The sequence below is a fragment of the Scleropages formosus genome, chromosome 2 (assembly GCF_900964775.1).
Source record: "Scleropages formosus chromosome 2, fSclFor1.1, whole genome shotgun sequence".
NCBI lineage: Eukaryota > Metazoa > Chordata > Actinopteri > Osteoglossiformes > Osteoglossidae > Scleropages > Scleropages formosus.
Window position 1 is genome coordinate 41,374,764 of NC_041807.1, and position 26,338 is coordinate 41,401,101.

Consider the following 26,338-nt stretch of genomic DNA (forward strand, 5'->3'; position numbering starts at 1 on the left):
GATGAGCATCCTTTAGTTACTGTTTTGGCTGATAATATTTGTAAGAGGAAATTCACTAACAAGAATTTCCTCCTGTTTTATTTCACCATGACCTAGAGCACACATCCCACCTTACGCTCCAGCCACTCCAAGATCCTCAATGATTAAATTATGTGTTTTACTTTTTATTAGTAGGATGGCTGTTATTTTACACTGCATTTCTTATGTGGTTGAGAAATAAGAACAGCTACCCTCTCTTACATCTCAGGAAGTGCAGAGATAGTGTAGGGAGAGTCAAACAGTCCTTCCCAGAGTGAAAGGGGAAAGGCCCTCTTTCAGCTAGGGTTGGCACCAGCCTTTTACTGGGAGTGTGCATTTGTCACCCTCTCACATAAGACACAGCCTGGAGGGTGGAGAAGCTGCACTGATGACACTCACCATGCATTCCCCTCAATGCAGCACCACCTAGTGATCTCCCACTCTTTCCAAGAGCAAAAGCTGTACAACTCCATACAGCCTGCTACTGTGAAATATGGAAGTGCACCACTGAGCAAACAGTCAACAGGTGTGCCTGAGGTTGACTTACTGTTTAAGATGCTGCTCCTCCACTTGAGCACTTGTGGTAATGTTAGGATATCGGCTCATGCATTTTCTTGGACAGCAAAGACCTCCCAAGCTACAGCTGTCAGAGGTTTGTTCTATTGACTTTAAACCATTTTTAGTGGGTCTGATCCATATGGATCAGAAGCTGAGCTGTACCTGTGTTCAAGTGAATAGTTAAGCTGTCATTCCAGTATTTTAATCTCAATGTGTTTCTATGACAGATGACCATGTGGTAAGTTGTGTCACACAGTAGTCACTTGGTCTGCTTGCATAGCCTGTACAGCAGGGGATGTGTAGTAGGGCATGGCTACATGAAGATAGCCATCATAACAAGTTGACAGAAGCTCAAGGAGTAGTAATTTTTACATGGACAGCAGGTAGCCTGATTTAGCGTGCAGACAAGTTTCAATGTAACCAGCTCCGCTAGCTGACTGAAACCCTAAAGCTTCTCTTGATTTAATGCCTTAGATGTTTGTTAAACCCCGAAGAGTCAGCCAACTCTGGAGAAATTTCTGCTACAGTTTCAGTGCAGGGAAGACCAATCACATTAGACCATTAGCCACTGAGCACATCACTACTTTTAGCCAAGTCCTTCCAAGGAGACCTTCCAGGTTGGCCATCCCCACCCAAACATTAAGCCACACATATCTGAAGAGCATTGAGAAGTTTACTGTACTAGAATAGGGGAGTAGCACACAAATTACATGCCAGCTCCATCCAACTTGAATAGCAAGGATTGTTTATCACCTAGGCAACTGAAACCATCTAGGACAAGTACTGTTAAATCATGCTTTGAACCTCTATAGACCAAGGAATCTGTACTATACACAGACAACTGCTGCAACAAAAGCTTTTAAAAGAACCTTAAAAAAAAAAACCACACACACAAGACAGAGTAATGTTGAAAACTGCAGCACAACAATCCTGCCAACTAACAGCCAGATCAAATGCTCTTTCTGTAGACTTGTTTGCAGACTTCACCTTCACACTTAAGTTCCTGTAGAGGGAGAGAATGTGCCATTTAAAGAGGCTTACATGCAAGTGAATCCAATTGGTCAAGTGGATTTTTTTGCAGTTGTCACCATTATGTAGCCTACACATTGCCATGACCAGACAGCCAGCCTCCAGGGTTACTTTCCATGAGTTGTAACCATTAAAGGTTATGAACAAGCCCTCTAGATATATTCCAAATGCAACATGACAGCCAACCCATTGATGACTGCTCCATACCAGGTGGAGTTCATCTCCTTCCAGCCAGTGGGTCCAGCCACGGTCCTTCTTCTCACCCTTCTGCACACACACCAGGTGGTCCCCAACCCAGTTCACCTGGGACTAGAGCAGCACATTAAGTGATGACCTGGCCATCCAGGTCTGTTACAGAGAGTATAGACTGTGCTGTTTGGTGGAACATCTGGGACCCTTCAAACATATGACCCCAAAAAACATGACATTTGTCAAGAGGGGCAGCTGATCCCATAGTAATTACAGCAGCTGCCTTTGGACCCAAAAGGTTGCTAGTTCACATCCTCCCTAAAAAGCTGCAGTACCCTTAAGCATAGTTCCTACTCTGAATTGTTCCAATAAGATTACTTTTTATACAACAGGTATAACAGCAAGTTGTTTTGGAGGAAAGTATCAGCTAAATGAATGAGAATTTGTCACTGCAGATGGTGGTAGTTGATCAGCTTTCAACATGCAGTAATTTAGTTCTAAGCAGAACGCTATTCATTAGCAAATGTACTCAAAAGCAACACGTTTCCTCACCAGGCACTTCCTGTTGTCCAGTCCTTTGGTCATCTCCTCAAACTCCTCCCCAAGCTTGAAGGAAGATTTGTAGTTCTTCAAGCTGCTAACTGTTGTAAAGGTGAAGACATCGCCATCTTGCTCAATGACCTTCCGAGTCTTCAGCAAGTTTGCTATCTTCCTCGTGGCAAAGTCGATTCCTGAAACAAGCTGGGGCATCAACCTCATGCTGACTGCTACAGGTCAGCATCATGTGGACAGTAGCTCCAGAACTGACCTAAACTGCCTAATCCCACCCATGATTCTTAATCACACCTTTCAGACACAGCACACCAGGTAGTTCCAGGTTCAGATAAGACTGTTGTATAGTCTAGTTATTGCTGGGTAATGCTTGTATGGGCCAGCAAGTGGTGCAGTGGTTAGAGCCGCTACCTCTGCGGTCAGATCAGATTCAACACTAACCTACTGCAGCAACCCTGAGCAAGGTACTTACCATAAATTACACAGGTAGATGTTATCCAGCTGTGTGAACAGGCCAATAATTAAGTCACTTTGGGCAAAAGCATCAACTAAATGTAAAGCATCTTTCATGCAAGTGTTGTAGTTCTAAAGAGCCTTCTCAAAAAGAAAATATTGGAAACTTATCATTGAGCAGCTTTTTAAGAAGCTGCCAAAAAACATGCCTTTCCAAGAAGGGAAATTTATTTTACTGCACAAGATGGAGGGACCACCATTTGTAACAGTCAAAAAGTTTCTACTTAAAGACCTTAGACCACAGCTCAGGATATATACCCAAAGACTCCAAAATATGTTCTGGAGCAATTCCATTTAAGACTTTAAATCAACAGCATTGACTTCAGAAGCGTTCCGAAGTTCATAGGTAACCAATCCAGTTTGGCAAGTACAGGTGTTACAAGCGGTTTTTGGTCACAATTCCAGCTGCAATATTCTGCACCAACTGTGGTAGATCAGTTTTCCTATGAGAGCAGCATGAAGAGAATTACATTTATTTAGCAGCTGCTTTGGAGAAAAGCTACTTCCAATGAAGTCTATGTAGTGTCATCAGCCCACACACCTTATTCACCAAGGTGACTTGCACTGCTAGATACACTACTTACAATGGGTTACTCATCTACAGATCAGGGGGAACACTCAGTCACTTACACACCATGGGTAAACCTGAACAGCAGGTCTTTGGACTATGGAAGGAAACCCACACAGGCACAGGGAGAACATATAAACACCACACAGCCTGAGCAGGGATCAAACCCCATGTCCTTTCAAAGCCACCCAGGCACTGTGAGACAGCAGCCCTACTCCCGACTGTGCCACCCAATTACACTAATCTGACATGCTACTGGAACTTGAGTCACTTTCTCAGTAATGAAAAAAAGGGGTCAGTCTCTGTGTGCAAGAAGCATACCAATGGGGGGGAAAAAAAAAAAAAAAAAAACCCAGTGTTAAAATAGCTGATTTTCACCTTGTCACTTGATGTGTAGTGAAAGGACCACATTTTTGTGTTAGATCCCTTTACTATGGCAAAGTCTTAAAAAAAACCCATAACAATTTCCACCTGGCATTAATTAGCTAATCATGTCTCCACATGACTCAGAATGTGTTAAGCAAGTGTCCAAATAAGAGACACATAAACCCAAGAGTGCCCTTACCAAGAGCAACCATATAGCCATCAAAGTTGTGGTTGGAGACCATGTCCCAGGTGCCACTGATGTCCACAGGCATTTCTAGTTGCTCCTGTCTTCCACCTAGTGATCCTGTACTCTACTGTGCCCCACCTAGATGGGAACTCCCACTGCTCCAGTGACTTTTGAAGCTCGGGGAGGAGTGTCACACCCTGATTTTCCAGCTAATTGCTTAATTGCTTACCTGCTGTGGAGCAGAGCTGCATTGTTGAGCACAGCCAGGTTCTCCATGACCTTCAGGATCTGTGGACTTATACATTGAACCAAGTGAATCAGTGCCTTTGTTATCAAATCATTACTAATTATTACTCAATCCCTCACCAGTCACCATTGTGTCCTTTCTATAATGCATCTTTTTCCACATCATTGATTTCATGTGTGATATTATCACTGTTTTTCATTTTTATTAAAATGAATAAACAAATGGACAGAACATGGTTACCACATTGTAGGTCATGTACCATAAGTCTGCAATAAACCTGAAATGAAGACGATCACAAATGCAACTTACGCATATATGCGACATGTTCACAGTTTTACTGTTGCAATCTTTATTTATATGCAGGAATATATTTATTTATGCTGCTCATCCAAATATGGATCTGCAAAAATTCCAGTAAGAATTCACTTTTATTCAAAACTGACATTGCAAAGTATTCAAAGTCAGAGGAAATTTAGGTGACAAAATCCCCCCCCTTGAAAACACACTCTCTCTCACACACACACACACACATCAGAATCTGGAGTGCTTTGATCAGAGGATACGTTGTCAAGCTGCTGTCTCCAGTGGCTCCTCGCACACTCTTTGACCTATGAATAATGAATGGATTCCTCTTTGCCCTTTAACATGGAGCAGAAACAAAACGTTGCAAAACTTGGTCAAATGGAAACTAGCCAGGGCAAGTCATACAACGAAAAAACAGAAAGCACACTCAACCCCCCTGGATATATGAAGCTACGCTGAAGATTGGAGATCATTGTCCACGTCAGTGTGAACAACTTTCTAGAACTGCACTGTTGCCACAATGTGCAAACATAACCCCAAAAACTATCAGCTAAACATTTCCTGCGGTGGGTCTGGGGTTCAAGTCCTGCTTGGGGTGCCTTGCGGCGGACTGGCGTCCCGTCCGGAGTGTGGCCCTGCGCCCTGTGTTGGCGGGTTCGGCTCCGCTTCGCCGCGACCCCGCTCGGGACAAGCGGGTGTAGACATTGTGTGTGTGTGTGTGTGTGTGTGTGTGTGTGCGTGTGTGCGCGCACGTGTGTGATTGATTCCGCAATCATTCAATGAAATAACACACCCAGTATGGCTGAGGGACACTCCTGTGGAATTTCCTACATTTCCCATAATGCCCTGCTCTCTTGAAGCAACACTCCGATAGATCCCAACACCGAAAGACAGAAATCTGGATGCAGAGACGTCAGCTGTGTTACATTAACGCACTTCTGCTTCACTCATGTGACACACAACTTTCATTATTTGGAGCGGCTTTGAATGAATTTAGCTGCGCTGATTTTTTTTTGTTCCGTAAATCGAAAACTGGGTATTACCATAAAAGGCTGTATTACAGTTGCACGCCTTCGGCTGCTGGAAGGAAAAGCACCATCTTTGCCGTTCCGGCTCTCCCTAAAGTGCTCCTCCAAGCAATGCTGTGTGTCCGCTGGAGAGAAACATCCACAAGAAGGAATAATGGGCGCACAGCCTTCTTCACGACTGCACTCTGGGGCACTCAGGTCACGGTACCAGTGATGCTCTGAAAGAGCCTCTTCGTCTCGTCCTGCACTCATGTGCTTGACTCTTCACACACAGTCAGTGATGTAAAAATGCAGTAGGTGCCGCTGTAAAACAGAAGACACCAGCAGTAATACAAGTAAACACCCCTATGTGGTGTGTATGCGGTAATGCGACGTAGCCCCGAATCGGGAACATGGAAACGCGGGCGGCGATGGGACCGTGAGGTCGAGGAACAGCCGGTCATCGGTGAAAGAGACGGCCCAAGAGCGGCAATGGAACGGGTCCAGGACGAGGACACTCTCTGATGACCGTGTCCTCAGTCGTGCCTCTTGAAAACCTGCTTGCACACCTGGCCTTCGCAGTACAGTTCCTGGGAAAGAGAACAGTAAGAAGAGGGTAAACACACGTTCCCCTCAGAAAAGGACAGTGACCCCCGAGCGGCTCACGGGCAGCGGTGACAGTTCTGACCGCAAACAGGCAGAAGGCGTCCACCGCTCATCCACGCCAGTCCATCGTACTCGTTTCAGACGGGGTAAGATGGTGACAGCGTTGACCTTTAGCTAGAATTCCACTGTCACCCAGTCGTGGTGCCTGACTTACGTGGGTCTGGATGGGGGTTACAGGGCTGCCCTGTTCACGTTGTGTCTTCCAAACAGGGAAGAACTCTTATTGTCTTTTACGCTGTGGAGAATAACTTAAAGCCACTGCTATTTAGTCCAACTTTGACCAGCCCTGCTTCGGGGGGGGGGCTGCAGTGTTCACTGTGCGGTGTTTTACCCCAACCTTACCTGCTGCACTTAAATGATTCTCAGCAGGTCTTTCTAATTACACCCCATCCTTATATTCCAACCTATCAGTACTAGAATAGACCACTCTTCTGTTGAAGGGCTTATATTTATCTGACATGTTTCTCCAAAGCAACTTACAATATTGAATTTCTTACAGGGATTTACCCATTTACACAGCTGGATACAACTTTCACTGGAGCAATTTAGGGCAATTACCTTGCTTAAGGGTACTATAGTTGAGATTTGAACCTGTGACCTTCAGGTCCAAAGGCCACAGCTTTAACCACTACACTACCAATGGGAATAGCAGAACAGCTGCCGTTACCAGATGCAGTTTGTCGTCCTCGATCCAGTGGGCCCAGCCTCGGTTCTTCTTCTCGCCCATCTGCACACACACGAGCTTCCTGCCCTCCCAGGTGACCAGGGACTGTCGGAGAGGGTTCGAGAGTGTTAGCAGGCCAGGAGCATGGGTGGTTGCTCTCTGCGCTCTGAGCCTCGGGGGCGGAGCTCAACGTGTCGGTGTGTTTTGTGGAAAATGATGGAAAACTCGTCTGGGGTGAAACTGGGGTCACCTGAGGACATCTGCGTTAAGCCCCTGTGTGGCTCTTTCAGTGGATTAGAGCATCAGCTCATCTTTAGTGTCTCGGTGCTCTTTCCCCGAAGCGGGGAGCTGACGACGGACCCTTGGAGAGACGGCCGTGCTCCTCTTTCTGCACCTCCTCGAACCCTTTGCGTCCTGTTTCTGACGAGCGAGTTCTGAAAACACGATGGATATCCTTCCCCTTTCTTCCTTCCCTGTCCTCCTCTGCGTTGGGGGGGTACGCTCAAGGACCCAGTGACCTCCTGCCACGGGTGGTACCGTGTGCGGCACTTTGGTTCCACTTCCACCGAGCCAATCAGATGTCTGGAATATTTCACTTATTTGTCCACAGAGGCCACGGTTTCCGGAAAGACTGTGAGACACACCTAACAGGCGCTAGATCATCAGCCTTCCGGGCTGTAAAGTAAAACAGGGTTTAATGGTTCTTTCTTAGTGAGGCCCATTGTTTGGGTGCGCTGATGCCTGAACACGGACAGCGAAGCGTCACACCTTTCGACTCTTTCGACTTCCAGCCGTGCGAACTCTCGCCGATTTACACCTTTGTGTGGTAGATCATCTAAGATGTTCCACCCACAGTTGCTCTCAAAGAGAAGGAGATGCGAAATGGTTCACCTGTCTGCTGTGGACAGCGAGGACAGGCTCTGTCTGGTGTGTGTGTGTGTGTGCGTGCATGTGTGCGTGGGTGGGTGGGGACGTGCCCTGGCGCACCTTGCAGTGCCGCTCATCCAGGCCCTTGGTGAACTCCTCGAACTCCTCGTTCACCCTGAAGGACAGCGAGTGGTTCCTCAGTGAGCTCAGGGTCTTCACCACGTACACGTCTCCCCGCTGCTCAACCACCTTCCTCTGCTTCACCTTGAGCGCCAACTTGCAGAGCATCGGGCAGATCCCTGGGGGGAACACAAGTTCACGCAGGTGCACATGGGTAGGGTCGCACGGTTGCCCTTGGCAATGGACCACACCTCTTCTCAGAGGAGTGCCTGGGCTCATTGTCATCCTTGTACCTGCTGTTCTGTCTGGTAAAAGTACTTTTCACTGAGTAGAGTTGTTTGGCAAGCAAATAATAATAATAATCTCTTTCTCTCTCTCTCTCACACACACACACACACACACACACACACACACGGTCTGAACCGTTTGTCCCGTACAGGGTTGCGGGGAGCCGGAGCCTAACCCGGCAACACAGGGCGTAAGGCTGGAGGGGGAGGGGACACACCCAGGACGGGACGCCAGTCCATTGCTAGGGACCCCAAGCGGGACTTGAACGCCAAACCCACCGGAGAGCAGGACCCGGTCCAACCCACTGTACCACCGCGCCCCCCAGACGATGATGATTATGATGATGATGATGATAATAGCAGGGCAGCTGGAAGCACAGTGGTTACAGCTACTGCCTTTGGACCCAAGGTCACAGGTTCTAATCCCCCCAACAGCTGTAGTACCCTTGAGCACAGTACCCACCCTGAATTGTTCCAGTAAAATTACCCAGCTGTACAAAAGGGTAAATAGATGTAACTAAACAGTGGAAGCTGCTTTGGAGAAAAAGCATCAGAAAAATGGAACTATAATAGTACTGGTGTGTCGTCACCCCCAGCCTTGGACCCAGTACTTCTGGGATAGTATCTGCTGCACCCTGATCACGACAAAAAGTTATTAAAATGGACAGATGAGTAATAATAGTGTAATGTTAACCTATTAGCCATTACACACACCGTCTGAACTGCTTGTCCCATGCGGGCATGCGGCAAACAGGAGCCTAACCTGGCAATGCAGGAGGGGACACACCCAGGACGGGACACCAGTCCGTCACAAGGCCCCCCCAGCGGGACTCGAACCCCAGACCCACTAGAGAGCAGGACCCGGTCCAACCCACTACACCACCGCACCCCCCTATTAGCCATTAGAATATGTTAATTCAGAGGTTCTGAAACACTTCCACTGACTCCTTTAAGAATCTAATGAAATAACAAAATAATAGAAATAAGAAAAATATGCAGAAATAAACGTGGAGGAAACAGTGCATTGAAACCTTTACATACAATTACACCACAGAGAGTAATAATATAGTAATGTTTTCGTTTGTCTCCGTTTGTTTTCCGGACCCCGGAGCCCCCAGGGCTTCATGGACTCCAAGTTAGGAACCCCTGCGGGAAAGAAATGCTGCAAGAACAGTTGTACCTGGGAGTGGGGTGGTGCCTTAACCATCACCTCATGGGTGTAAGAATAGGGTGGCGTTTATGCTCCTCTTCATATTACTTTTGGCTTCCGAAAGCTGAAAAGCTGTTGGCAAACCGGTGCCTTAACCACCAGGTAATTCTTGTTCATGTGCCAAAAGGAACGTGTGTGAAAAACAGATCTGGAGCGATTTTCCACAGCGGCTCTGTGTGCGCGTGTGTGTGTGTGCGCGCGAGAGAGCGATAGAGAGACAGAATGGAAACTGAGATCATCTTACACCAGCTTCACTTTCGGATCAGACGGGGGGGGACAATGTCACTGATGTGTCCATCATATCTACATATTGTCAGCAAGACCCTGTAACATCTGTCCAAACTTTTACCAGCTACAAACTCATCAGTTCCAAATGTCTACTGATTACACTGGTAAAAGTACTGCATTTCCCTGCTGGTGCAGCGGTTGGAGCTGCTGCCTTCGCATCCAAAGGTTCGAATGCCACCTCCAGCTGTAGCACCCTTGAGCAAAGTACTTACCCTGAATTACTGCACTAAAAAGAAAGGGTAAACACATTTATGACACCGTTCTCCAAAGTGACTTACAATTATGGGTAATTTTACCGGAGCAATTTAAGGGAAGTACCTTGCTCACGGGTACTACAAGTAACAGTAGGTACATTAACGCGATAAGTCGCTGCGGAGAGAAGCATCAGGTAAATCTGAGATGTGTTCAGAGACACGCGGTGATCTACCAGGGTATTTCATTGGTAAGGAAAGCCATGCGAGCTGGCGTGATCATGGGGGGGGGGGACTCAACGAGCGCGACCATGTAGCCCTCAAAGTTGATGCTGCTCACCATGTCCCAGGTGCCGCACAGGCTGTCGGGCATCTTGGACGGGCAGGGGGTGCGACCGGGGTGCGACGCGCACAGCTTTTTACCCGAGCGCATCCCGGGTGACACCACCTCACTGGCCGGCGCCTCGCCAATCAGGTGCTGCCCTGTCAGGTCAGACAGGTTCCTCAGCGTGGTGGCGGTGGAGGGGGTGGAAACTTCCCAAAGGCCATGTCCGCTGAGCGTTCGGGGCGCGAGAGCCGGAGCGGCGCCTCATTCTGTCTGCAAGTGGCCCATCTATATAAGTTAGAGCTGAATTTCACCTGAAATGGGGCCTTGCGGAGTGGGGGTTGGGGGGACCCAGGGGCAGGTACCACTAGGGTCGCTAGAAATAACCGACACACGTGCGCATCTCCCCATTCATGCAGCGCGGTCATTTTTACCGTATCACTTTTGGGCAGGTACCTCCATCGAGGGCACTACAGCAGGAGGTGGGATTTGAACCCGTGTCCTTCTGGGGATTCGTTCAACGTGAGCGCTAAAACGGTGGGAAAAACATGCCGGCGGCTCTCGGCGTTCTCAGTGTTTCGGAGAAGATGAAGACAGCACGGTTTCACGATTTCTGGGAGGGACGCCAACCGCCAGCCCTTGTGTGAGAGGGACAGGCGCTGCGGGACACGGTCCAAGGACAGACTGTTATTAATGTCCGTTGTATACCTGACACCTTCCTCCAAGGTGATGGATAATTAGGGGTTTGTTCAGCTACTTACACTGATTTTTCCATTTATACAGCAGGGGAATTTTTACCCACTCACTTCATTTTACTTACGTTACACCTTTTTCCGTGTCGCAAACCGTTCTTGCTTGTTCGAGATTATTTACCCCTTTTCCGAGTCTCTCTGTAGCGGAGTAAACGGGACGCGTGTTTACACTGGTAGCTCCTACAGAAGAGCAGTGGGACCACGCTCATTCAACTCACCTCGACCACATTTACAGCGAGCGCGTGCTGTCCGCGCACCTTGGTGATCAATAACAAGAGGAGGAAGGCGGCACGTTTAGGGTTATTAATTAGTCCACAAACAGAGCACTAAACGGGAGGAGGTGGAGGCTGGATTTTTCCTTCTGAACACCTTTTTTTAAACCATTCAAACTGTAACGTTTCAACTTAAGTTGACAAAAAAAAAAAACCACAACACTAAGACTTTTATTATAACTTTATGGGAACCAAGGAATTAAGGAACATCTGTATTTCACTGATTGTGACTTAGAGGTAAAACTGGCTTTGGACTTAGACAAATTAAGGAACAAACAGAATTCTGGGCCCAGCTGTGTTTGTTGGAGCGCGGCTGTGAAGAGAGGACCTTCGTTCTCTTCATCGTCAGGCGCTTGTGTCTCGCCGCTCCGCCACCGAGTGGCCCCTTCCAGTCACACGGACATGAGAGCGAGAGCAAAACCCACGGCAGTAAAAATGTTTTACTTCAAATAACAAAGTGACAGCGTGTCAGACGATGCGGGCAGTCGCACTCGATCCTCGCCATGTGGAGAACTCGTCACGTACCAGGTGTTTTCACTCGTCAGCATCCTTGCGTAAACATCTCCTTCCCTGTCCGCGCCAGTATGTGGTCCTACCTGCAGTGCAACTGAAAGCTAGAAACACACAAGGGGCCAAGCCAGGTAAGTTTGTGTTTGTGCGTGTGTGTGACCTGCAGCTTCACCATCCCATTTGTCACATATTCTGCACACAATGCAACTCAAGAGTGAGAGTGTACACACTATGATGGAATAGAACTGCTCTCAGCTACTTACAAGACTTCATCATTCGCTACACCCCCACCAGACCTCTTCACTAGTCTACTTCTATTTGCTTGGTGGTCCCACCTACGAAAGGTAAAGCACGGAGGTTCTCGGTTCTGGCTCGTTGTGGTGGAACGACCTTCCCCTCTCACTCAGAACTGCTGAAACTCTGTCCACATTCAAGAAGGGTCTGAAAACTCACCTCTTCCAGACTCACTTTGCCCATCATCTCTCCAGCTCACGTACGGTGTATATGTTCATGCACCGTAACCTTACGATCATGCCCAGATAAGCCTTTACACAGCCACCACTCCTGTATTGTATGTAAATGTTTGTGTAACTTCATAAAAATAATTGTAGGAAGGTGATCAGGATTAGTCTATTCTGAGTTTTATGCACCTATTCCTGCGATGAACATCAGTGCATAAAGTGGAAAGAAAGAAATTAAGTTTACTTAAGAATCACATTTATTTATGTAGCAGACACTTTTCTCCAAAGCAACTTCCAATGAACTCTGTGTAGTGTTACCAGCCCACACACCTTATTCACCACGGTGACTTACACTGCTGGATACACTACTTACAATGGGTCACTCATCCGCTGATGTTTCCCATTGTAATACAACACACTGCGCCACCTGCTGCCCCGTCCTTTCCACTGCGAGACAGTGGCCCTAACCACCCCGCTAACTAGAGGGGCGCATCTACATCGCAGCTGGAGAGACAAGGAGTCCCGGGGGCATTTCAGGAGGCGGGGCTCGACTTGTTCTCGGAGTGTTTTTCCAGCGGAGCCAGAACGACGCCGGAGTTCTTCTCCTCGCTCTCGGCCGTGTACAGGCCGTTCTCCCGGATGTAGGAGACCACGGCGTCGGGCAGCAGGTAGCGCACGCTCTGGCCGCGACGCAGCGCACGGCGCATTTGTGTCGCCGACACGTCGTTGGCCACCCACTCCCGCACCATGTGGATGTCGTGGCGGTGGCGCCACAGCAGGTCCGAGCTGTGAATGAAGGCCTCGGCGTCGCTGCCGGACCGCGTGACGCACACCAGGCCGTGGCTCGCGATCTCCTCCAGGTCCTCCTGCTTCCAGAGGCCCGGCACAGCGAACGACTCCAGTATGTCGGCGCCACACAGCATCATCAGCCGGGGGCAGTCTGCAGAGCAAAGCATCGTGGGAAGGTCAAACCGCACTGAGTCAGGACATAGACATGAAAGCTACAGGAGGTACAGCTGCAATGCTGAGCTTCAGTAAATAAATACAGTAAATATGAACCTGCATAAGACTGAAAAACACAGGCTGGACACAGGAAATACACTGTTATTTACTCATTCATGTGACACTTCTCCAGTCACTTACCACACTAGTGCTATACACTGCACTAATTACTGTGCAGGAAAAGCACTCTGAGGAACGGTACTACAGCTGGAGTGGGGATTCGAACCTGGGACCCTTGATTGGAAGAGGACAAGTCTAAGCACTACGCCACATGCTAGCCTCACAGCATTAAATTCAGAGCCACAACACGGGTGGTCCTACGACGGCTGTCCCACCCACCTCATTATATTATTCCTAAGTCCCTATGTTCGCATACGGTAACGTCAGCTGGTCGCACCATGTTTTTTTATTAAACTGGTTCAGTCAGCGTGCCCATTAGCGACTGTCTTACTCTTACACAAAATTTTGCTTGCAATTCTGTTGAGGTTACAATTTTTAGTGCCTAGCAACTGTTCTGGTTGTGTGGAAAAGAAACTGTAGAAATGAAAGGGAAGATAACAGTGTGATAAAGCGCTCTGCTACAATGGAGGACACGCATGTTACTTATTTACGTTATTCTTTTATCTGACACTTTTCTCCAAAGCCACTTACACTGTTACATTACTTATTTACCCACCGATACAGCTGTAGCTATTCAAGGTAAGTACCTTGCTCAAGGGTACTACAGCTGGAGTTTGGTTTCGAACCTGTGACCTTTGGGTCAAAGAGCAGCAGATCCAACCACTACGCTACCAGGTGCCCCTTTTACAAAAGGTCCATATTCTTATCATTTATGTAACACAGCACAAAGGGGTTTGCGACTGAGGACAGTGGCCTCACAACAGAATCTCACCGCAAGTGCAGGACCACCCATAGGACGAAAAGTAGTGCTGGACTTGTGACAAAAAGGTTGACAGTTTGTCCTCTGAGGGTGGGAGTTTGGACATATGAAGCCACAGTAACCGTCCGTTACCTGCTCGATGGCGCTTGGAGCACAGGTCCTCGCACCTGGAGTCCATCTCCTTATGCTTCCTCTTCCTGCCCACCTTCACAGTGTCCACCTCATCTGCATTCGGCTCCGCAGAGACCAGGTTCTCACAGTGATGCCTAGGGACAGTCCAACAGGGGGTGGGGCGCTTAAGGAAGCGGACTTTGCGAGGGACTTCCTGTCGGGCGGGGACTCGTCCCTCACCTCATCACTCTGGCCGTCTCCACCCAGTCGAGCTGCTCGCTCTCCCAGCCGTCCACCTCAATCCAGTCCGAGGTCACCGTGGCCAGACGAGCCATCCTGATGCGGTGGAACGACTCGATGAGCCCCTTCTTGTTGTAGCCGTCACCCACCGGGGAGATGATGCCCTTCACCACACGGTACTTCCCTGTCGGGGGGGGGGGGGGGGTCACACGGAGGCCGCGAGACCAACGGCTCTCGTATCACAAAGACGACGAGAACGAAACAGCTCTAGGGGAAACGCGTCCCTCTCAGCCTCCCCCAAATGTGTCAAAACGCCAAGATGCGTCACCTGGGAACTCATGAGGTGAGTAAGGAAACATACAAAACGTTACTTATGACTGCAATGTAACCCTATTAAGAGCAACATCAATAGAACTGGATGGGCCTCTTCTTCCTTTCTCTGTGCAGAACAGTGGCAGGACCACAGCGCAGTAGGTCCTCTCACCCCCCCTTACCTGGGCAGACCACTCAACACGCCTAAATATGGGTTCCCACTCCAGGAATGTGGACACTTGGACATCACAGCTAATGTCAAAGTCAAAGAACGCGTGACTCAAATACCCCCAGGGAGAGACAGCAGAGGTGATGAGTTCATGTTGCACTGAAGGTGTGGACCTGTCTCTCTCAACACATCTCTCATTGAGTCCAACAAGACAAGGAATCAAAGGATCTGGGTCTGGTGTTCAGAACACCGACAACTTCATCACTCGCTACGCCCAACAAGAGCACTGCGCTTCTATCCCTGTGGCCACCTGGTGATCCCGCTCACGGCATATCCAAAATCGAAAGGTTGTCAATTCTCAGTTTTGGCCCCCAAATGGTGGAATGGGCTCCTTGTGTCCTTCCGAGCTGCTAAATCCCTGCCAGCATTTAAGGGTTTCAAACAAATCTCTTTGATAGCCACTTCTCCCAAAAAAAAAAAAAAAAAGATACTGGAGGGATGTGAACCAGCAACATGGTGCTATCAGACAGGCACAGTCCCAAAGCCTTGGACTGTAGGGTTTATATTTCCACGTGACCGATAACTTGTGCTTCTCGTTGTATTAATTCTGCTGCGTGAAGAATCATATCCTTTCCGTGTCAGCGCTGTGTCAAGGGACCGGTTGTACTCCGGTAAATGCGGAAAAGTATTAGTAACAACAGTAATATTAAGCAATGTTCAGCTACAATGGAATACGGAAGTGGGACTGAATGGAAGGCGGTTTCGCCAACAGATAAGCTCCCTTTTCCCCATCACTTGTCCAAGTTAACAAAACACAGCCAGAGACGGCAGCAGGTGCTGGTTTCCCTGTGGGAGCAAGCAAAACGCACAGCGACTCACACGCTCCGTACCCGTGTCCTCCAGGTAGTCGCGCGCCAGTTCAAACATGCGCAGGTGCATGTTGGTGATGGGGTTGAAGGAGCCGCAGGACAAGAGCACCACCCCGGTGACCCCTTGTCGATCCATGGCTCCGCTTGCGAGGCAGCGATTCCACGTGGACCAGGGCTGCACCTGCAAGCTGAACACGCAGGGCGAGTCGGGAAAAGCGGAGGAAAACATCACAGCCATGAATGCGCAGCTTCCAAAGCCCCGCAGAGACGCTGCGGGATCAACAAATGTCACCTACGTCCAACAACTCCTACACAAGAGCCAGCAGGTGGCGTAGCGGTTAGAGCTCCGGCTAGGGGTAAAGTTGAGGTAAAGTCACCTTGGACAAAGGTGTGGGCTAAATAAAGACAGGTAACAACAATATCAATAATCTAACGAATTGATGTACATTTACACTTTTTATCTCACACTTCTTGGACCAGAGTGACTCCCACTGTTACGTAACTTACACTGATTTACCCATTTATACAGCTGGGTAATTTACTGGAGCAATTTAGGGTAAATACCTTACTGAAGGGTACTACAGCTGGAGATGGGAATCGAACCTGTGACCTTTGGGTCCAAAGGCAGCAACTCTAACCACTACCAGCTGTCATCTAAAGTAACTAATTACATAAAGTAAAGAGTCAGTGTTGATACTATATTTGTACAGCAGTGTTTCCAGGATCACGTGTCAACTCCCTTCATTCACTGTTCAGTTTATTATTATTATTATTATTATTATTATTATTATTATTATTATTATTATTAGCAGCCAAAAGTTGCCAGTCGCAACACACGAACCAAAACTAGCGCTTCTTTCCCGACACCTTCGGACAGGTGATGACACCTGTGCAGCGCGAGGACACAGAAACACCATGGAAACACCACGTAAACCTTGTGCGCGAGCACCTGCGACACCGCGCGCCTCCACACACGAGTGTTTGTACCGTTTTAACCGAAGGAAAAACTTTGAAGCCATCGGGCGAGTGCAAAGAAAAAAAAGAAAAAAAAAAAAGCACTCCTTACCCTTCCAAGTTCCGTGAAGGAACTTCCGGGGAAAGTTTCCGGAACGGTAACGCGACTCTCGCGCAAGTGCGCCGCCAGTTGAGAGTCCGAGTGGAAACAATTAGCCGGGAACCAAAGTGAGAGTGTTCGCGCTGTTTTCATGGCGCTCCTGCGAAAAGCACAACAACATGGACTCAGCCACAGCTACAAAATGAGAATCATACTTTTTTCCCTCTCTGAATTCTCCGTTGTTTTGGAGAAAAGCGTGAATTAATGAATTACTCTTATAATGCCAGAGGGAAATGCTGTTTGCTTGCAAGAGAAAATGGAAATACAGACTAAGATAAACTTCATGCAAACGACAACTGGGCATCTTTACTTGTTATGGAATTTCCTTTTGCAGGCAAAACACAGGTGAATATTCACCGATCCAGTACAGCATTGGGTCGCAGTGCTCCACAACCACATTTGTTTTGAACCCACATCCAAAAGTAGAGCTCAGGAGCTGGGAACCCAGAGTGCCAGCACCTTGTAGTAATAACAACAACAATAATAATAAAAACAAGTCTCTGTGTTATTATTATTATTATTGTTATTATTATTATTAATATTAATATTTGAAATTAGCGTCTGCATTTCGTTAGTCCATTCCACAAAACTATTGAAATTGTTCTTTAGGTAAAGTGTTCTGTTTTCTAGAAAGATGCCAATTTGTTATTTAAAAACCAATCGTTTTTTTTCTCCAAAAGTTTTCAACAACTGAAGAGGAAAGACTACAATTTGTACAAAAATGTGACTGAAACGCAGTGAAGTCAATATGGAAAAAGAAATTGTGTGTATACATGAGGACTAAGTTACCTTCTGTCGGGGTAAGTAGGGGATGATATATGTGTAGATGCCAGTTATTTTACTGTTATAAAGGGAAACCAATGTACTCACCACGATTAATGGGCTCTGAATCTGTGCGGAACCAAAGTTCCTCTACAATATCCTTGTTCCACCACGTAATGCGGAAGGATCGGATTCAGAACATCAGGCCTGATATTATTGGTTTATAAATTTCCGAGCCTGTTTTTATTGGTTCTTTTTGCAGTACCATGTCTGATGCCATTGGACAATAGAGTAAAGAGACTTTTTTTATTGGTCCAAAACACCCGGAAGTAAAGTGGTACTTCCTCTCAGCGCTGCGGAACGTAAGGTAAAATACAGTACTGTTTATTTTTGACGCCTTAGACATTGAACCGAAAACACGGTACCGATTGGAAGGATACAAACTAAGGTGACAGAATATTCCTTTTAACGTGTTAACGAATTAAACTGTTTTTTTGTATGTTTTTGAAATACACAGAAACAAAATAGAAAACAAGTGAAAGGGCGTGAGTGTGACACCACCAGCCCCTGGCATCCCTTCTCTGACTGTTCTGCTTTCTATTTTTTAATAATGCTGTTGAAAAACAAAGCACTTAAGGAAGCTGAATAGTTTCGCAGTTTTGTTTTGGATACCTGTTTCAGAAGGTGTATGATAATAATGATATTCAAATCAAGCTCTCGACTACACGTATCGAGACCGGCACGATCATTCACCATGATGATGATGGGCCATGGTGGTGCAACACAGAACAGCACTCAGGGTGAAATACAGCAGTGTCAGTGTGAGACGAGTGCAGAACTATACTATACATTTACAGAACAGTAGATACACAGGACGAAGGGCTGTGAACTGTTACTGTAGACAGTTGTAGTATATGGAGTCAGTCATGCTGGGTTTGCTGTTTGACTGTGCCAGGTGAGCATTGGGAGGCAGCAGGGTGATGAGTAATCTGACTGCCTCAGGGAAGAAACTTTTGCGGAGTCTGCTGGTGGTGGCACGGATGCTCCTGTACCTACTGCCAGATGGCAACAGGGCGAAGAGTCCGTGAGAGGGATCGTCTAGAATGCTGGTGGCTTTGCAGATCCAGCGGTTTTTGTATGAGGTGTTGATGATGGGTAGAGAGACTCTGATGATCTTTTCAGCTGTTTTTACAAGTCACTGGAGGGTCTTGCAGTCAGAGGCTGTGCAGTTCCCGTACCACACGGTGAGACAGCTGGTCAGGACACTCTCTGTCGTCCTGCTATAGAAGGTGGTGAGGATGGGAGGGGGGAGTTTTGCTCTCTTCAGCCTCCGTAAGAAGTGGAGGTCCTGCTGGGCCTTCTTGGCTAGGCAAGTGGTGTTGAGAGTCCTCCATCATGTGCACACCAAGAAACTTGGAGCTTTTAACTCTCTGCACAGTTGTGCCATTGATGTGCAGCGGTGACTGGTCTACTCAGGTCCTCCTGAAGTTGACAATCATCTTTTTAGTTATATCAACATTTAGAGAGAGATTGTTGTCTCTACACCATTCTGCGAGCTGCTTCACCTCCTCTCTGTACTCTGACTCATCATTGTTGCTGATGAGGCCCACAACTGTAGTGTCGTCAGCAAACTTGATGATGTGATTTGAACTGTACTTTGCAGCGCAGTCACGAGTCAGTAGGGTAAACGGTAGTGGACTGAGCACACAGCCCTGGGCAGCACTGGTGTTCAGTGTGGTGGTGCTAGAATTTTTAGAGAGTTAACACTTGATTTTTAATTTAAAGGAGACACCATGGCTTCTCGTGGAAAGTCAGAAACCAGCAAGTTGAAGCAGAACTTGGAGGAGCAGCTGGACAGACTGATGCAGCAGCTGCAGGACCTGGAGGAGTGCAGGTAAGGAGACCTCCCCCCTTACCTTAACCACCTTTTAGTTCAGTTCAGTTTGGGAGGGTTCGTGCTGCCTGTGTCCGAGTTAGAACACCAGGGGCATGTGAAATGATTCCATTCAAACAGAGGTGTGCTGTTTTCTGCTGGCATGGAATAATAAAGGTGATGTTGAATAAAAAAGCATGGAATAATAAAGAGATCATGTTATTATACCTTATTTATCTGACACCTTTGTCGTGGGATATTTAATGAAATTTCATTAATTTAATGAAAGACAAAAGGGTGCATGTAGTGTAGCAGGATATCAGTGAGCTCATGGAAATCTCATTTAGTAAAAGGCAATGATGCAGGCTGAAAGTAAACAGTAGACGTCGATGCCCTGAGAGAGACGGTGGTGGAAAGAGTGATGTCCGTCGTGTGGGATTCAGCCGTGAATGCGGTAAGTGTGAGGTGGGCCTCTCAAGAGGCCTTGGTTTTGTCTGCAGAGAGGACCTGGAGCCGGACGAGTACGAGGAGACCAAGCGGGAGACCCTGGAGCAGCTGAGCGAGTTCAACGATTCGCTGGAGAAGATAATCTCCGGCAACATGACTCTGGTGGATGAGCTGGGAGGGATGCAGCTGGTATGAGACCCGTCCCATGGTTTTGCGTTTCAAACTTCTGAACGTGGTTCTGTATCAGCGGGGCTTTTCCGGTAAAATACGGGTTAGTCTGTAAATCTGCTTGGACTTCATTCCTGTGACGCTGTTCCGGAAAGAGAAGCCGGAACAGTGGTTTGTGGCCAGAGCTCATGTGGCATTGCTCTGTTTCCTTTCCTCGTCAGGCAATTCAAGCTGCCATCAGCCAAGCGTTCAAGACGCCCGAGGTGATCCGGCTTTTTGCCAAGAAGCAGCCCGGGCAGCTGAGAACCCGACTGGCCGAGGTGATGCCAAGAGAAGACGCTCTTAGTTGTGCAGCAGCTGAAGTACTTCAGTAATTTGAGCTAAATGTTACATTCACATTCACATTTATTTATTTATTTAGCAGATGCTTTTCTCCAGCGCGAGTTCCAGTGAACTCTATGTAGTGATATCAGCCCACACCTTATTCACCAAGGTGACTTACAGTGCTAGATACACTACTTACACTGGGTCACTCATCCATACATCAGTGGAACACACACACTCTCTCTGTCACTGTCACTCACACTATGAGTGAATTAACTAAATATTCAAGTTTTGGTAGGAGGGGGTTAGTGTAACGGTGCTCACATGGGGAAAGGTGTGTGTGGTTTGCAGTCCGTGTCAAAGACAAAATACTAAACTGCAGTTGCACCCTGGCAGATGGACCGAGATGTCATGGTGGGGAAACTAGCGCGGGACGTTCACACCCAGCAGAAAGTGGAGATCCTCACGGCCCTGAGGAAGCTGGGTGAGACGGTAAGAGTGGCAGCACGTGGGAAAGAAGGCAGTTAATTTGTGGAAAGCGGCGGCCCCGAAGGTGTATGCGTGTGCGCTCACAGGGGGTCGGCCATGCCCACCTGGTGTCCTACTTCTCTGTTCTCCTTTCTGAAGCTCACGGCGGAAGATGAAACGTTTTTGGCGACACACGCGAGCGCCAGCCTCAGCCACTTTCAGAAGGTCACCGCAGGCCTTGGTGAGTGGGTTCCCCTTCCCTGCATGCGCCTGTAGGGCGTGTAGCTCCGTACACCGCACACCCGTCCCTCGCTGACGAGTTCTCCGAAAACACCGCGTGCTTTCAGCATCAGTACAAACAGCTGTGTTTCAGATGTAGAAGGCGACAACTGCAAGGTGTCGTGATGAGAACCAGCTGTCACAGTTGGACAGTTAATTGCTCGTAGCGGTGATCTTCACTCAATAACTCTGTTGTTCGCTATATATTTTTTCTTATAAACATTATTGAAATACTCCACCGCTAGAATACTAAACTCAGGAGGCTGTTAAATCGTAACATAAATTATTTCTCTGTTTTTCTGTGCTGTGACTCTTGAGTGGATTATGAGGGCAAGTGCATGCTGTGGGTGGTGGGGGGGCAGTGAGGAGTGATCATCGTGGAGCTGCTGCTGAACAGGGCGCTGAGCTCCGAGTCCCCACTGGGAAATGTGTCCAGGAGCTGCAGTATTCACTGAAAGGAGCCCTGTGGAGACACATTTTCTACTTTAAATAGGAAACCATGTATCCATCTTTGTTTAGTGCAGGAAAGGTGTTCACTGCCAGTTATAGCCAAGACAGCTTCCTTAACTACAGATAATTTAGTAATGATTAAGACTCAAGTTAGTTGTCTTACAAGTGGTTGAGTTATGAATTTCAAAGATGTAGATGTTTTGCGGTGTGTTACTTTGTAATAGCAGTTTTTCTCTTTTCTATTCATCAAATACCTGTTTTGACTCTCTGAATCAATAGATGGCAGTAAATAGCACCAAACAGAGTAAAAGTGCGGAGCCGCATTTGTTCCACTCACAGTCACAGTGTTTACAGCTAGTGTCTGCTGTTCCTGATTGAATAGGAGTTTGTGGAGGCAGTATTTTTGTTTTCAGCCATTAGTTTGTTTATTATAGTTATATTAGAGATTTTTATAAAGCCTAACAACTAAATAAATTGGGGAATGTTGTCATATCTTTGTCCCTTTTTGTTTATTTATTGTCTTTTTTAAGTTTTGATAAGTCACTTTGGAGTTATGAAGAGAGAGAGTTACAGACTTGCGGTCTCAGGTGAGTTCGTTAGAAGAGACGACCAGCGGAATCTGCAGTGTGAAAAATGCCTATTTCACACGTCTTTCCCCAGGATCCGAAGACAAGATTCTCGCGTTGGCTTCATCTGGCGTGGAAAAGGCAAAGACGTAACGTGGGGGCTGGAGGCCCAGCATGATTGGCGTGTCGCCCACTCACTGGTTACAAACACACTGAGGGGCTGGGACTCCAACAGCAGTCTGCCGCCCCTCCACACCTTTTCTGCGCAGTGTACATTTTAGCAGCTATACTTGCACCACGTCTGGTTTACATGTCTTTTTCACACACTGTCGTGCAGCTGTGGCGACTGCCCTGTGTGAGAGCGCCTCGCCTCACACCGCAGTCCAGTTTACAGACTTGGGGCTATTTTTACCTGATGCTCCTCCTATTAACGTTTCCCTCGGTCATAAAAGAGGAACCGTGCTACATTAAGAAGGGTTCGATAACAGCTCGGCAGCCGGATTGACGTCTCTGCACCTGTGAAAGTGCACGGGCGTTTCTTGGCTCGAGATGAATGTCTTGCGACGCCGACTTGAGGGACTGGACACTCTCCTCCTACATTAGTCTCAGCAGTGCTCAGAAAAGGTACTTTCCAGTTACTTGTCCTTTTTTGTAATTCCTTGTTCTTTTCTAACTGTTCTCTGATCAAGACCTGAAGTTGTTAGCTCGATTTGCAAATGTGAACAAGTTGATCCATTTTTAGCTGGTTGGTGCTTTATACTGTAGCTAAAGTCATAGCCGAGGGCCAGGTTTGGGAGTTCTGGCCCTCTTAGTGGTGTGAGTTTTAAAGAGAAGATGAGCGGCAGACATTTCTGTACTTATCAGAGCTCCCTTTTCAACCCCCCACCGTTTCTAGAACACTTCTGATATTGTGATGATGACGATGTAGAGCCTGGAGTGGGTGTGGAACACAGATTGTCATCTCTTCTTAATGCACGTGAATGACACTTCTGTAATTGAAAGGTTTTGTACCTGGAATGTAGTAAAACTAATGTATTAAGTATCTCCAGCCATCGAGTCCTTTCTTTGGCACTTTGTTTACTGGCTTTGAGCAGTTTTTCCTAAAGGTGTAAATCGCAGTTCTTTTGCAAAACATAAAGAAAGTTTTGCTTTCAGTTGCCGCTGTGAACCCTGTATGTACACACACACACACGGAGAAAGAGGAATAAGATGCTGGACACAAGCTTAAAGTAATCTCCTCGTTCTTTATTGAGTTCAAAGAGCAAGCATCGGCGCCGCCATGTGCACTCGGACCATAGAAAAAGTGAGTTCTGCCCCAACAAGCACAAAGGCAGCGGCTGACAGTCAGTACTGAGAAGAACACAGAGCGACGGCCCTTGTGCGCAGTCGCAAGAGAAGAGAAATAAATAACGGGAAATGGTAGACGGCGGCGTCCCGGACTGCGCGGAGTGGCGTCTGACTGTGCGGCATCACATTACGGAGTGTGAACCCCAACAAGGTGGCGCTAAACAAGGTGGGGTGCACAGCCCAGACCCCCCCCCGGCTTGTCTCAAGTCCCACACACCCAGAACCTGCCACGTCTCCTCTGACCCGGAGCAAGACGTTCCATCAATAACTGTGCTGCAGCTGGGAGACGTGATTCAACCCAATGCCGCTCTGCTGCTGAGGGGCTGTAGGTGCGAAGCCCGGCTGCCCTGGAATGGTTTGGTCCCAATGGAATGGTGAAAGGGGTAGAAAGTGGCCATCGAGTCGTCGGGGGGCAGGTGCGTCTGCGACGTACCTCTCCACCCCCGCAAGGCGATTCCCTATGAAAAGACAGGTGGGAGGCTGTAGGGGGAAGGGAATTGTGGGTAGGATGAGGGGCAGGAGGGAACGCACGCCCGTCTTACAGAGTCGGCCCGATCTAAGGACCCCGTTATTTTCCCTCTTCAAGGGCACCGTGTCTACAAGCGAACAGAAAGTAGAACCTGTCACCGTAAGGATGGTGGTAGTACCAGTAATCATTATTACAACACAAACTGAAATCACTGCCCCAGAGTTGGAGCGAAAGGAAGTTCCATTGTAAAAAATGACACGTCACGCCATGCTGACAGGTAGGGGGCGCTCTCACCTGCGCCAACACACAGCGTGGCTCTGAAAAAATGAAGCTGTCCTAATGCCAAGAACTGAAACGTGTTTCGTACTCAAGGAGCAGAAGACGAATCCGGTCGTGGTCACAGAGGAAGGATCTGCGGTCCGTTATCACCCACCGGGGGCCCTGCAGGGGGCCGTTGGGGATTTGCGCCATGTCATTGTCACTCTGCGTCACGCTCCAGTGTCTCACCTTCGTCATCATGCCACGCGATTCTGCACACTTCTGACATTTCATCGCGAACCCCGAAAACTGCAGGAGGAAGGAGCTGGTTACGACAGCAAAGTACGGTACAGTGTTTGTTCGCATCTTTCCAAGAGGGGGTGTAACCGTTAAAGACCAGTTCAGCAAACTTTGTGTAACAATAAGGTCCTTGTGTGGGGACGGCGAAGGACATGCTTTACACATTTTTACTTTTGTTTACCACAATAATGTTCCAGAAAGAGGATGAAGCGTTACACCTCGAGAAGGTCAGTCTGGAGGGACCGGAGGGGAACGCGGAGCCGATCGTAGAATAAGCTAAAGTGAAAGTGACGGAAGGCGGAGCTCCACACCTCACCCGCGGCCTCGCAAAATGCTACTTGTTTGTTTGTTTCTCTCTAAGAGGAATCGTGTGTGCGTGAGTGATGCGTACGAGACTCCAATGGATCATCTGCACATTGAAGGACGGGAAACCGGCCGATGTGCACAACCAGGGAGGAGCGATGGGGTGCGGGAGCCACAAACAGGCCACTGGGGTCAGAGCCTCTGGCTCCTGCACTCTATCATGCAAAGTTTGTGTGGTACAATCGTGGTAAACAGGGCAAAGGACTCGAGCAAAAAAAGAAAAATCCCCCCCCCGCTACACTGAGCCGCCTGTTGTCATGGAGTACCCCTCCTCCCGCCTTCCTCCCCCCTCCCCCCTCCCATCCACTACTTACATGGTATTTACAAAAAGGTAAAAAGGAACGTCTCTACGCTCTATCGTTTCGCTCCGCCTCGTTTTCTCATGCACTAAAAACAAAAATAGAAAAAGAACCAAAGGATGCTGGGCGTCGCCCTCCCCTCTCCTCCACCCCCCACCCCCCCCACACACACAAAAACACGAACGAAAAGGAGGAAACGGGGAACCAGGGTACATGTGCACAGTATTTACATGAGACGCGGTCACCGGGACAAGAGAGCGCGCTGTTTGCTCACCCCCCCCACCCCCAAATCAAAGCCCCCCCAACATCCCAACAATAAATAAAGCCAAAGGGGGCGATTCCGCCATCACCGCGAACTCATTACAGTAACAGCTAGGGATAACAGCGAAGCCTAATCCAGCAGCAGGGAGTGGGCGGAGTCAGTGGATGGGGGGGGGGGCAGTGGGTGGAGACAGCGGGTCTGGCTCCATAGATGCCTGATTTGTGATTGTTTGCCGATTGTGTTCTGTACATTATGGATCCTCAGCAGGGGGGACTGTAGGAATGAGGGGGGTGGATCACTGGTTCCGGAGCGTGTGGGTGTGCGTGTGTGTGTGCGTGTGCGTGTGCGTGCGTGTCCCCGCAGCATTTGTACTCTGTAGTATTTCTGGGTCAGGAAATGAGTGTGTGTAAGGTCAGGATGCCCGTGTTCCTCCATGTATGAGTCACTAGGGTGTGCATGTAGGTCAGCAGGTGTGTGTGTTTGTCAGTCTGTACGTGCGCGTGTGTGCGATCAGTAGGTGAGCGTGGAGTCGTCCCACTCCAGCTGCTGCTGTCGGCTCGCGCCCTGCTGCTCCTCGGAGCCGACGCCCTCCTCGTCCTCGCTGCTCTCCGACTCGGCGCTGGTGATATCGTCCTCCTCGCCGTCCTCGCTCTCCTCGTCCTCCTCCTCTTCCTCGCTGCTGTGCTGGTCCTCGTACGTCTGCGGAGACAAGTCACGCGGAGACATCTCTACCGATCTCATGGGTGCTGTGAAAGCAGGCTGTACGTACCAGTAATACAAATGACAACGCTTAGCCGTTACTCATATTATGCTGTAAGATCTGACCACATTCAACAGGGGGCTGTAGTGCATTGCT

The 26,338-nt window shown here is 48.2% G+C and overlaps 5 protein-coding genes across 10 annotated transcripts in view; 1 reads left to right on the forward strand and 4 right to left on the reverse strand.

Moving 5' to 3' along the window:
• Positions 1–1,247: 1,247 nt before the first annotated feature.
• LOC108923234 (retinoid-binding protein 7-like) lies at positions 1,248–4,114 on the reverse strand. Its single transcript, XM_018733872.2, has 4 exons — positions 3,993–4,114; positions 2,347–2,525; positions 1,813–1,914; positions 1,248–1,579 (listed from the first exon to the last, which is right to left on the reverse strand). Exons 1-4 carry the CDS (start codon positions 4,063–4,065, stop codon positions 1,526–1,528), a joined length of 408 nt encoding a protein of 135 aa, XP_018589388.2. The 5' UTR covers positions 4,066–4,114; the 3' UTR covers positions 1,248–1,525.
• Positions 4,115–6,073: 1,959 nt separating this feature from the next.
• LOC108923253 (retinoid-binding protein 7-like) lies at positions 6,074–10,263 on the reverse strand. Its single transcript, XM_018733894.1, has 5 exons — positions 10,067–10,263; positions 9,852–9,865; positions 7,855–8,033; positions 6,871–6,972; positions 6,074–6,127 (listed from the first exon to the last, which is right to left on the reverse strand). The coding sequence occupies exons 1-5, from the start codon at positions 10,261–10,263 to the stop codon at positions 6,074–6,076; spliced, it is 546 nt and encodes a 181-aa protein (XP_018589410.1).
• A 2,420-nt stretch (positions 10,264–12,683) lies between these two features.
• nmnat1 (nicotinamide nucleotide adenylyltransferase 1) lies at positions 12,684–15,869 on the reverse strand. The gene is made up of 4 exons (XM_018733893.2): positions 15,755–15,869; positions 14,384–14,567; positions 14,165–14,298; positions 12,684–13,090 (listed from the first exon to the last, which is right to left on the reverse strand). The coding sequence occupies exons 1-4, from the start codon at positions 15,867–15,869 to the stop codon at positions 12,684–12,686; spliced, it is 840 nt and encodes a 279-aa protein (XP_018589409.1).
• Positions 15,870–17,963: 2,094 nt separating this feature from the next.
• lzic (leucine zipper and CTNNBIP1 domain containing) lies at positions 17,964–23,190 on the forward strand. Of its 3 annotated transcripts, XM_018733896.1 has the most exons (8): positions 17,964–18,057; positions 19,395–19,503; positions 19,983–20,118; positions 20,319–20,417; positions 20,818–20,913; positions 21,049–21,130; positions 22,149–22,205; positions 22,279–23,190. In XM_018733896.1, the coding sequence occupies exons 2-8, from the start codon at positions 19,403–19,405 to the stop codon at positions 22,335–22,337; spliced, it is 630 nt and encodes a 209-aa protein (XP_018589412.1). In that variant the 5' UTR covers positions 17,964–18,057; positions 19,395–19,402; the 3' UTR covers positions 22,338–23,190. The 3 variants fall into 3 exon arrangements, with proteins under 3 accessions (XP_018589412.1, XP_018589413.1, XP_018589414.1); XM_018733897.1 differs by lacking the exon at positions 22,149–22,205 and having other exon boundaries at positions 19,962–20,118; XM_018733898.1 differs by lacking the exon at positions 22,149–22,205.
• Positions 23,191–23,410: 220 nt separating this feature from the next.
• clstn1 (calsyntenin 1) overlaps positions 23,411–26,338 on the reverse strand; it is a 36,138-nt gene continuing 33,210 nt past the window's right edge. For all 4 annotated transcript variants that reach the window (XM_029247887.1, XM_029247885.1, XM_029247886.1 and 1 more), the window contains one exon: positions 23,411–26,181. In XM_029247887.1, coding sequence (XP_029103720.1) covers positions 25,993–26,181 — 189 coding nt within the window. In that variant the 3' untranslated portion in view covers positions 23,411–25,992. The remainder of the gene's footprint in view (positions 26,182–26,338) is intronic.

Bases quoted from the DNA above. Each gene is read 5' to 3' on its own strand.
- LOC108923234 (XM_018733872.2), bottom strand. From the start codon at position 4,065: ATGCCTGTGGACATCAGTGGCACCTGGGACATGGTCTCCAACCACAAC. The intron at 1,915-2,346 runs GTGAGGAAACGT...GTGCTGCTCTAG, and splicing joins TGGACAACAGGAAGTGCCTG to TCCCAGGTGAACTGGGTTGG. The intron at 1,580-1,812 runs GTATGGAGCAGT...CTCCCTCTACAG, and splicing joins AAGGAGATGAACTCCACCTG to GAACTTAAGTGTGAAGGTGA.
- LOC108923253 (XM_018733894.1), bottom strand. From the start codon at position 10,263: ATGCGCTCGGGTAAAAAGCTGTGCGCGTCGCACCCCGGTCGCACCCCC. The intron at 6,973-7,854 runs GTGCGCCAGGGC...CCTCTCCGACAG, and splicing joins TGGATGAGCGGCACTGCAAG to TCCCTGGTCACCTGGGAGGG. The intron at 6,128-6,870 runs GTAACGGCAGCT...TCTCTTTCCCAG, and splicing joins AGGACGACAAACTGCATCTG to GAACTGTACTGCGAAGGCCA.
- nmnat1 (XM_018733893.2), bottom strand. From the start codon at position 15,869: ATGGATCGACAAGGGGTCACCGGGGTGGTGCTCTTGTCCTGCGGCTCC. The intron at 14,568-15,754 runs GTACGGAGCGTG...CCCCCCCGACAG, and splicing joins CGACTACCTGGAGGACACGG to GGAAGTACCGTGTGGTGAAG. The intron at 13,091-14,164 runs GTAACGGACGGT...TTTGCTCTGCAG, and splicing joins CTCCAAGCGCCATCGAGCAG to ACTGCCCCCGGCTGATGATG.
- lzic (XM_018733896.1), top strand. From the start codon at position 19,403: ATGGCTTCTCGTGGAAAGTCAGAAACCAGCAAGTTGAAGCAGAACTTG. The intron at 19,504-19,982 runs GTAAGGAGACCT...TTTTGTCTGCAG, and splicing joins CAGGACCTGGAGGAGTGCAG to AGAGGACCTGGAGCCGGACG. The intron at 20,418-20,817 runs GTGATGCCAAGA...GCACCCTGGCAG, and splicing joins TGAGAACCCGACTGGCCGAG to ATGGACCGAGATGTCATGGT.